This window comes from Solea solea, chromosome 1 (assembly GCF_958295425.1).
Source record: "Solea solea chromosome 1, fSolSol10.1, whole genome shotgun sequence".
NCBI lineage: Eukaryota > Metazoa > Chordata > Actinopteri > Pleuronectiformes > Soleidae > Solea > Solea solea.
This window is the reverse complement of record NC_081134.1, coordinates 20,812,889-20,823,272: the sequence shown is the minus strand read 5'-3', so window position 1 is coordinate 20,823,272 and position 10,384 is coordinate 20,812,889. Positions and strand designations below refer to the sequence as shown.

At 43.8% G+C, this 10,384-nt stretch overlaps 1 protein-coding gene across 1 annotated transcript; it reads right to left on the bottom strand.

Annotated features, from left to right (window-relative positions):
• Positions 1 to 2,168: 2,168 nt before the first annotated feature.
• Positions 2,169 to 10,131, bottom strand: LOC131468243 (protein NYNRIN-like). The gene is made up of 2 exons (XM_058642289.1): positions 4,378 to 10,131; positions 2,169 to 4,347 (listed from the first exon to the last, which is right to left on the bottom strand). Exons 1-2 carry the CDS (start codon positions 6,998 to 7,000, stop codon positions 3,269 to 3,271), a joined length of 3,702 nt encoding a protein of 1,233 aa, XP_058498272.1. The 5' UTR covers positions 7,001 to 10,131; the 3' UTR covers positions 2,169 to 3,268.
• Positions 10,132 to 10,384: the final 253 nt, after the last annotated feature.

Here is a 10,384-nt window from a genome sequence, read left to right as displayed (position 1 = left end):
GGTGGTGGATAGCTTACGTTAGCACTGTTACATGCCCCACAGCATTTCCATATAAAGTTTCTGTTTGAATTTGTTTGGATCATGATGGCCATAAAACCTCGTCCCTGCTGGCGCGGGGTGAATCTCCACAACCTGCGGCCTCTGTGTCGGGCTCCCCGGACAGCTGACGTCGTTGACCCACTGGTTCCTACCAGGATTGGCCTGGCAAATGCTAGATCGCTAGCGAACAAGACTTTCATCTTAAAGTATTTCTTCTCATCCCGAAGATTGGATTCCCTCTGTGTAACTGAGACGTGGCTGAGTGTTGGTGAGTCCAGTACTTTCGCGGAACTTTTACGCCATGATTGCGGCTGTTTTAACTTCCTGCGGATGTTGGGCAGAGGAGGAGGAATAACGACTGTTTTTAAGAGTCATTTTAAGTGTAAGCAGAGCTGTCGTAGTTTTAACCCTTCCACTGCTGTTCAGTTTTCGACTGCTTTTGTGTTTTTCCTGGGTCTGTGTGCGATACAGAGGAGCTGAGCTCATGGTTTCACTCCGCCTGCCAAACTGTTTTGGACGCTGTGGCTCCACTAAAAACCAGGCAGCCTAAAACTAAGTCTGAACCCTGGCTGAATGAAAGGACTCATGCTGTCAGACGCGAGTGCCGTAGAGCAGAGCGCAAGTGGAAGAAGGACAAATTGCAGGTGTCTTTCCAAACATTAAGGGACTGCTGGCGTCACTATCAGACAACTGTGAAGAATGCTAAAAGAAACCATTTCTCTGACATTATCCTGTCAAACAGTCACAAGCCTTGTGTTTTGTTTGACACCATTAACTTGGTTCTTAATGCCCCACAGACGTCTGAATGGAGGCCTCCACAACTGCTTGTGAGAACTTTATGCACTTTTTTATTGACAAAGTCTCTTCTGTTAGGGCTCTCACCTCCTGCATATGACCCCTCTGTCTCTGTTCCCTGCACTGCTGTTTTTAACCAGTTTGAACCCGGGACATTGTCCTTTTTACAGGAGGTTGTTGGTCGGCTGAAGCCCTCAGGTTCTCCAAATGATGCTGTCCCTCCTCGACTATTTAAAGAGGTTTTCCACACTATAGGGCCATCTATTATTCTGGTTTTGTCCTCAGGTATGGTCCCCAAAAATTTTAAACATGCAGTAGTGCAACCTCTCATCAAAAAACCTGCTCTAGACCCTGCAGTTTTCCAGTCTGGTGTTAAATCACTGCACAGCACCAAATCAGCACTTTTAAGAGTTTTTAATGATGTCTTTTTTTTTAAATAATATTTTTATTTTGGTTTTTCCTTAAACATACAAAGTGAACAAATTACAGGCAAACAAACAAAAACAAACAAACAGTGGCCACTAATCTCACATATGTGTGAGATTCCTGAAATTCCCAGCCCACGACCTCCCTGGGAACAATTGCATACAATTATATAGGTGTATTGAGGGAGGTGTCGTAGCATCTGAGTAGATATTTGCACACAGGAGTGCTCAGTCCATTACAATTGACAGTGATGCAACAACTAACCATTTCAAGAAAAACAAGTAAAAAAAAGGATACAAATTTTCATAAATCAAAAGATTTAGAATCTTAACAAACTTTCACAAGACAAAACATGAGTAATCAATAAATAACCATTAATCACCAAGTAAGAGGAAATCTAGTCTCACAGCCCAAAGATGTAATTTTGCCAACTGGCAGTGCAATTGACCATTCCCTTTAAAACAATATTTGTGAGTCTTTTACCAGCATATTTAAAAAAGGGTGTCCAGGTCTTGAAGAAAATTGGCGTTTTACATTTGAATCTGTATGTTAGATATTCCATTGGTATTAACTCAAATATCAGTTTATGCCATCCTATAATCGTAGGAGGTGTATCATCAATCCATTTAAGGAGTACATTTTTCCGGGCCGCAAATGTAAGAACATTAAACAGCCTTCTTTGATCAGAGCCTTTAATGTGAGGGCTGGGTAAGCCAAGGAGCAGAGCCTGAGGATCAAGGTCAAGATGGACATCATAAATCAAATTAAGTTTATCATTAATTTTATGCCAGTAGTCCTCAATATGAACACATGACCACACACAATGCCTGTAACTCCCCACCTCCACGTGACACTTGTTATGGGAACTTTTGTGAGTGAGATGAAGCACGAGAACTGAGTCGGATGAATACAAGCAAGTTGATTTAATCTGAGTTGCAACCAGAGGAGCACAGTTTACAGAGTCGAAGAGTCTGCAAAGTGAACAACACTGAGCAGAGAGAAACAAGGCGTATATAAACATGTCTTCAGCAATATGTGTATGTGAGAAAGAAAGAAACAGGATATTCGTCAGATAGAGTAGTTGTCTGATATGATGCCAATAAGGTGTTGTGAGAACGAGCAGATATCAATAGAGAACAGGGAGTTTCTAGGGAGGACAGGGACCTTGAGATAAAACGGGAAACTCATAATTGCCCGCTACACCTCGTGTGACCCAGGAAACAACTATCCACTGAACCTTGTGTGACCTAAAGAAACGTCTGTGTGCATGTAATATGCCATTACATTTCCCCCCTTTTTATCCTTAAGGATAAACGAGGAAGAGAAAAACAACCAATAAAACACAATCAACAATAGAATTACCAAAATATGCACACACAATATAACACAACAAAATCCCAGATGACAATCAAATAGGAGAAAAGAACAGTATTCAAAAACTTCAGACTGAGCATTCCAACTGGTTTACGATCAGTCGTCACACAGAATACAATTCAATGGAAAACCTTAAGGTAAAAGTTGCAAGCTGTTTTTGTGGATGAAAGCATCCTGAGTAGAGCATAGCAAAGAGAGAACTGGGTTACTGTCAAACAAAATCCTTTATACACATTCATCAGAGTCAGCATCAGTGTGTGAGTCGTCTGTGCTCGTGTCCTCGGTCAGGGCATAAGCAGCAGCTATGTCGTCCAAAGTCACCTGGGGAGCAGGAGCAGAGACAGAAAGCATGTGATAGCGCACCATCTGCAACAAGAACAAGGAGCCCACAACTTTGTTGACCATAGGAATAATACAGCTAGACAAACAGCACATAAAAATATACAGACTTGCATGGGGAGAGTCACTGTGTGAAAAATAAAGACAGTGAAATGTTGTAACAGGTGTAGGGTGTGGTGTGGTGTAGGTCTTCTTGCGCCCACGAAGGTGACACAGAAACTACGTCTGCACGCCACTTGTTGTTTTCTTTCTTCGGGCCCTTGGTCGCCTGTGTGCCTGTTGTGAACGCAAAGTCTTACTTAGCAGCCTCCGGAGTTTGTAGTTTTTCAGGAGAACCAGCAGGGGGTGCTGGAACCTTTCTGCAGTGGCTGGCGTGGATCCAGGTAGCCCGCTCAGCGACCTTCACAGCAGTGTGGGTTGTCAGCAGGATCTGGAACGGACCTTGCCACCTCCTGTTCCTCCACGACTTCCTCCTGAAGTCTTTTACGACCACGAAGTCACCTGGTTCGAGCTGGTGCAGGGGACCACTGGCTGGAACAGGGAGGGCTGCGATCACCTGTTTCTTTATATCAGAGAGCTGTTTGGATAGATTGGTACAGTAGGTTAGTGTGTTGTGATCACAAAGAGCTGTTGATGGGGGTGGAGATCGGGGAGTTTCCACACCTACAGAAGGAGGAGTTGCAAAAAGAATCTCAAAGGGGCTCAAGTTAGTTCTGTTTCGTTTTCGCATTCTCATATACATAAGCACTAGAGGAAGTGCTTTTGTCCATGGAAGACCTGTGTCTTCACAACACTTGGCCAGCTTGTTCTTTAGTGTTCCATTCTCCCTCTCTACTGCACCTCCACTAGCTGGGTGGTAGGCACAGTGTGTTCTCAGGTTAATGCCTAAGTATAGGCTCAGTTCAGTGATAGCTGAATTAACAAAATGGCTACCATTATCACTGGAGATTTTAGCTGGAATTCCCCATCTGGGAATGATTTCAGTAAGAAGGGCTTTAGCTACTACTGAGGCAGATTGTTTTGAGGCTGGGAACACTTCAACCCATTTGCTCCACATGTCTACCATCACTAAACAATGAGACTTTCCTTCTGATGGAGTTAGTTCTACAAAATCCATCATGACATGCTCAAAAGGTCGAGTTGGTTGAGGATGAGCAGCTTGTTGGGAAGGTTGGATTGCCCTGCCTACATTGTGAGTAGCACAGATAACACAGGCTTGGCAGTGTTTTTGAGCATAGGCAGAAAACCCTTTTGTGAACCAAAATGTATTAATCATTTGCTGCATCCCTCCTTTTGATGCATGGTCAGACCCATGCGTCAATTTAGCATAGTGAGGGAAGAAATGGGAAGGCAAACACGGGTTGTTGTCGGGGCCTATCCAGATGCCATAATGACATGAAGCACCTGCGTTTCTCCAAAGTTGCTTATCTTTTGGAGACGCAAAAGATTGAACAGCACTGAGGGAAGATGGTACGTCAGAAGAAACTGAAACCAAAGTACGTGATACAGAAGAGTCAAACAAAGGGAGAAGAGAAGCTGCCTTCGCAGCTGCATCCGCTCGAGCGTTACCTGTAGAAATTGGGTCAGAGGCATTAGTGTGAGCAGCACATTTACACACAGAAATGGCAGAAGGAAGAAGGATGGCATCTAAGAGATCTGCAATGAGTGTGTGATGCAAAACGGGCTTGCCATCATATTTCAGAAAACCTCTATGTTTCCAAAGTGCACCAAAGTCATGAACAACACCAAAAGCATATCTGGAATCAGTGTAGATATTTACAGATCTACCCTTAGCTAATTGGCAGGCAGTTGTTAAGGCCACAAGTTCTGCAGCTTGAGCTGAGAAGTGAGGTGGAAGAGATGATGACATCATCACGTCATAGTCAGAACAAACAGCAAAACCAACACGGCAGAGACCTGTAGCTGGGTCTCTTGAAGCAGAGCCATCTACATAGAGGACAAGGTCAGGATTTGTCAAGGGCGTTTCTGTCAGATCAGGTCTTGGAGAACAAGATGCTGAAAGTTCAGCCATGCAATCATGAGGCTCACCATCCTGTGGAAGAGGGAGCAGAGTAGCAGGGTTTAGAACAGTACACCTCTTAAGAGTGACATTAGGCATGTCAAGAAGACACGTATGATACCTAAGGTGTCTAGCAGCCGAAAGGTGTGATGTTTTCTGCTCAGAAAGGATCAAAGAGACCGCATGTGGCACAAGGAGAGTCAAAGGAGCGTAGCCAACTATATCTCTTGAGGCCAAAAGGGCTTTTTCAGCAGCTGCTACAGCTCTGAGACATTTTGGCATGTCTGCTGCTACAGGATCGAGTTTACCCAAGCAATATGCCACAGGACGAAGCCTGTCACCATGAGGTTGTAGGAGGACAGAAGTCATGCAACCCGAACGTTCATCCACGGTCTGAGTGAATGGTTTGGTTGGGTCAGGAAGTCCAAGTGTAGGAGGAGACTGAAGTTGAAGTTTCAAGTTTAGGAATGCAGTTTCTGCTTCCGGTGTCCACTCAAGTTGTGAGCGAGAGGTCATGCCTGATTGGTGACACAAGGTCCTGAGGGGTCTTTCAACCTCAGAAAAATTAGGGACAAAAGCGCGACAGTAGGAACACATCCCCAGGAAAGATAGCATTTGTTGTTGGGTAATTGGTTTTGGAATCTTTTGGAAAGCTTCAATATGTTTTGGAGACATGGTTTTGCCTTCACCAGAAATTATGTGACCCAGGAAGGTCACAGCTTGTTTGACAAATTGTAGCTTGTTTAAGCTGGCTTTGTGACCTTCTTCTGCCAGATGTTTGAGCAGTTTGATAGTGTCAGTTATGCATTGTTTTTCAGTTGGAGCGCAGATCAGAAGATCGTCTACATATTGTAGTAAGGTAGTGCCATCAGAGAGCACTAGAGGCGACAATGATTCGCATAAAGCCCGATTGTAGATTGTTGGTGATTCAGTGAAACCCTGACATAAACGGGTGAAAGTATAACCTTTCCCGTTGAACTGGAATGCAAACCAGTACTGAGAATCCTTGTGAACAGGAACACTGAAAAATGCATTTGATAGATCAACAACTGAAAACCACTTAGCAGAAGATGGGACTTGTGAAAGCAAAGTGTACGGGTTAGGAACACTTGGTGTTCTGGCATGAACAGCTGCATTAACTGCTTTTAAGTCTTGAACAAATCGCCACTCGGGTAGAGATGGTGGTTCTCTAGCTTTCTGAACTGGAAAAATAGGAGTGCAGACAGGTGAGTCATCGCATGGGATAATAACACCAGCTTCCAATAAGGATTTAAAAACAGGTTTAATGCCTTCGACGGCTTCCGGACGCAGAGGGTACTGAACTCGTTTTGGCCTGTAGTCAGACTTAGGAGTGACTATTACAGGTTCACAATTTTTTATGAGACCTACATCATATTTGCCTTGTGCCCACAATTTGGGTGGGACTCGTGCAAGGGCTGGATGGATCTGTTCTGCGGAGAGCATTTGGTGTATGTGTTCGGTTTTATCAAGATTGTGGTCTAGCAAGTAGACAGATTTCAGAGCAGCCACGGTTAATTTGCATGCAGTTTTGAAAACACCCCCCTTTGGCGAGTATGACACATGTGGGTCGGGTGTAGATTGCCAATCTTTGAGCTCAATGCATGATTTTGTCCATGGACCTAAATATCTCCATTGATCAGTTTGTCCTTTGGAAAGCGAAATATGTGGATGTGAATCGTTAATCAGAAAAAATTGTTGTTGTTCAGCTGTTAAGCTGACAGAAAGTGCACATCGTAGGTCTGTCCAGTAGAGAGAGTCAGTCAGTAGAGTATCGTTGATGTCAGTCCACCATTCAGTTTCATAGTCTCTGTCAAGGTCAGTTGTCACGTGTGACGTGCAATGGAGTGCCTCAGGCTGCATGAAAACTGCAGTTGGGCTAACCAGTGCATGTGCACGTTCAGTCAGAGATAGAGCCAAAACACTCTCAACTTTCCATTGGTATATGTAGAGCAGTGAGGAGATTAAATCAGGTTGATACTTAGCCATTATATAGGCTTCAGGATTGGGTGGAGTTGTTCGTCTCACAACTTTAACTCCTTCTGGTGTCGAAATAAGTCGATGCCAAAAGCCATCATCAGGTCTCGTCCTAACAAGTTGAAAGGACAGACGTGGGAAAGCAAAAATGAGTGCTTTACTTTAGTAAATGGTTCAGGATGAGAACACGTAGTTGGAGATGTATAGTTTTCTTTGACTGTTGTTCCACATGCACCAATGGAATACATGAAATTGCCACTGAGTTTGGCCTTAGGTATTTCAGAGTATTTTAACACTGTGCGTGTTGCACCTGAGTCAACCATAAATGTAACATCTTTTCCTGCAACATTCAAAATCATAGTGGGCAGTTTCTGCACCATTGAGTCATCATACATGGTGTATGTTCCTATAGGTTTAAAGTCAGATTTTCTCTGTAAAACTTCAATAGTCTCTGTGAGTAGTTGGTGTTGTTGCTGCGATGTAAGCGTGTGAGTGGTGTGTGTGTGTGTGTCATTCTCACTCCCCTTTTCTGAAGGTTCAGGGTAGGCTGTCTGGGTGACGCACGCATCCGGTCCTCCCCTCCCTCGTCTCTCAGATCAGTCAGATGATTGTTGCCAACGGTCATTTCTGCCTCTAGGTGGAGCACCTCTTCCTCTGCCTCGGCCTCGGAATTGTGTGCAATCCTTTGCCCAATGTCCTTTATTGCCACACAGGAAGCACACATCGTAGCCTGGTGGCGGTCCCATTCTTGGACCTGATCTCTCTCCTTGCCATGGCCTGCGTCCTCTCTGCATGCCTCTTCCTCCTCGTTGTGAAACACCGTAATGCTGAACTGGAAGTGGTTGAGTTGATGGTACTGCAACTTGTTCAGGGAGAGCATAGTTAACATAGCTCTGTGTTCAGTGTCTTTTCTTTTCTTTTTTTTTTTTTTTCAGCGTCTTTCTTGTCCTGCAGGCATTTGTATGCATGGTCAGCATGTCATTAGTGTCCCAATTCACCGCTTGGGGTCTGTAGTCGCCATCTCTTTGGAAAATGTCTTTCACCTTGGAGAAATCAGATGGTTTCATGTATTTCATCATGACTCTCTGGATTTCGCCTGAGGTTGGTGTGAAGTCTTTGATGAACTGAACATAGGCTCGTGCCATGGTGGCACCACCTTGTGCAGGCTTTGGGAGGTGTGATCCTGAATCAATCAGGTCCTGAGTTGTCCATGGGCGGTAGACAAAACCTGGATTTCCATCCGGACCCATAACTTGCACCATTGGCATCGTAAAAGCTGAATCTGATTGTTGTCTGGTGCGTGCTGCAATTGGAGGGGAGAGGGAGGAGGAAGTGAGGACACTGGAGCCTGATGAGGGAGTGTTCATAAAAGAGGATGTGGATGACATCGGTGATGACATGGCAGATGAGGCGTTGTATGGAGGAGGAACCGAAGGCGGAGCCATTGCCTTGGGAGGGGGTTGTCTTCGAGGGAGGGACCAGGAAGCGTCATCAACCAGAGAGCTCTGACCGCACCCTGTCAGTTTAGGATAGAGAGAATTCTTTTTACTCTTAGGTTCAAAATCACTTCCTTTGTCTTTCTTATCGACTTTCATACATGTTATCATTTTGCACACTTGTCTCCTTTCTCTCGTTTCACATTCATCTTCCCATTTTTTCAGACATCCTTCATTCTTTTCAATCTCTCTCATTTTATCACTTTTCACTCTCTTTTTGCTCATAATTGTCTGTCTTTCTTTCTCAAGACTTTCACGCAGTTTTTTTCAGTTGATTTTTGCTCAACGATCCCCCTTCTGGGAATCCATGATTTGTTACCCAGTAATTCAAACATTCAACACTTTGATCCCCATATTTTTGTTTCATGGCCAGAATAATTGGACTGTCCGGATCATTTTTCGCTTGTTTACTTCCTTGGGTACCCATGTTTCCTTTTTACCAAGAGTCCCTGACTCTTTTGATTATTTACCTCGTATAGACCCTGTCTACCGGTAAGTCCCTGACTTCTAGTAAATAATCCTAGGTGTAGGTCTTTGACGCCTATAACCCACACCTAACTTCAGTGAGAATGGAACGTTCTCACCTACCTCAGTGAGAGTGGAAAGTTCTCACCTACTTCAGTATCAGACCATAAAGATCTGTACCTACAACTCAGTATCAGATTATAAAAATCTGTACCTACAATCTCAGTATCAGGTTATGAAAACCTATACCTACAAACTCAGTATCAGGTTATAAAAACCTATACCTACAAACTCAGTATCAGGTTATAAAAACCTATACCTACAAACTCAGTTTCAATTTCAAGGGCATAAACCCCTTCAATCAAAACCTACAACATGACAGTTCCGTGTCAAGTTCCAAAACAAAAAGGAAGTAAACAATGGAAAATGATGACCAGCAGTAATGCAAGTATCCACAGACTCAGAAAATACATAAAAAAAGAAGTTATCTCTATTGATTACAGAATCATTATCATTATTCATGAATCATTGGTAAATTTGGAATTTGGAAAGTCAACATCTCACCGTCTCAATCGGACGTTAGCTTTATCTTGGATCGTCGTGGAGCCAGTCAGTCAATCAATTGGATCGCCGGTCCCCTCTCTCTGAATACTTGGTTGGAGGTAGAGGAAGATCTCCTGGATTCCAGGTGTGCACTGCCGGCGTCCTTTTGATCCCAACGGACTCTCAGACGATCCCACTTCTGACACCAAATTGTTATGGGAACTTTTGTGAGTGAGATGAAGCACGAGAACTGAGTCGGATGAATACAAGCAAGTTGATTTAATCTGAGTTGCAACCAGAGGAGCACAGTTTACAGAGTCGAAGAGTCTGCAAAGTGAACAACACTGAGCAGAGAGAAACAAGGCGTATATAAACATGTCTTCAGCAATATGTGTATGTGAGAAAGAAAGAAACAGGATATTCGTCAGATAGAGTAGTTGTCTGATATGATGCCAATAAGGTGTTGTGAGAACGAGCAGATATCAATAGAGAACAGGGAGTTTCTAGGGAGGACAGGGACCTTGAGATAAAACGGGAAACTCATAATTGCCCGCTACACCTCGTGTGACCCAGGAAACAACTATCCACTGAACCTTGTGTGACCTAAAGAAACGTCTGTGTGCATGTAATATGCCATTACACACTTCGAGCACATTTCCGTCAAACTCGGATTTATCTTATGTCTCAGCTGGGGGGTGATCTGTAAGCGATGCAGGATCCTAAACTGGGTTTCCCTGGTTCTATTACAAATAGAAATCTCTTTTGCCAGTTGCCAAATTTCTGTCCATGTTGTTTCATCTATTCTGAGGTTAAGATCATTATTCCACACCTGCCGCAGGTAGTCTGTATTAATATTAGTGGCAAGATTAAGTTCAATATACCCCTGGCCAAG

Excerpts from the sequence above, each read along its gene's own strand:
- LOC131468243 (XM_058642289.1), bottom strand. The coding sequence starts at position 7,000 with ATGGCTAAGTATCAACCTGATTTAATCTCCTCACTGCTCTACATATAC. Across the intron at positions 4,348-4,377 it reads GCAACTTTGGAGAAACGCAG|GCCCCGACAACAACCCGTGT; the intron begins GTGCTTCATGTC and ends GCATCTGGATAG.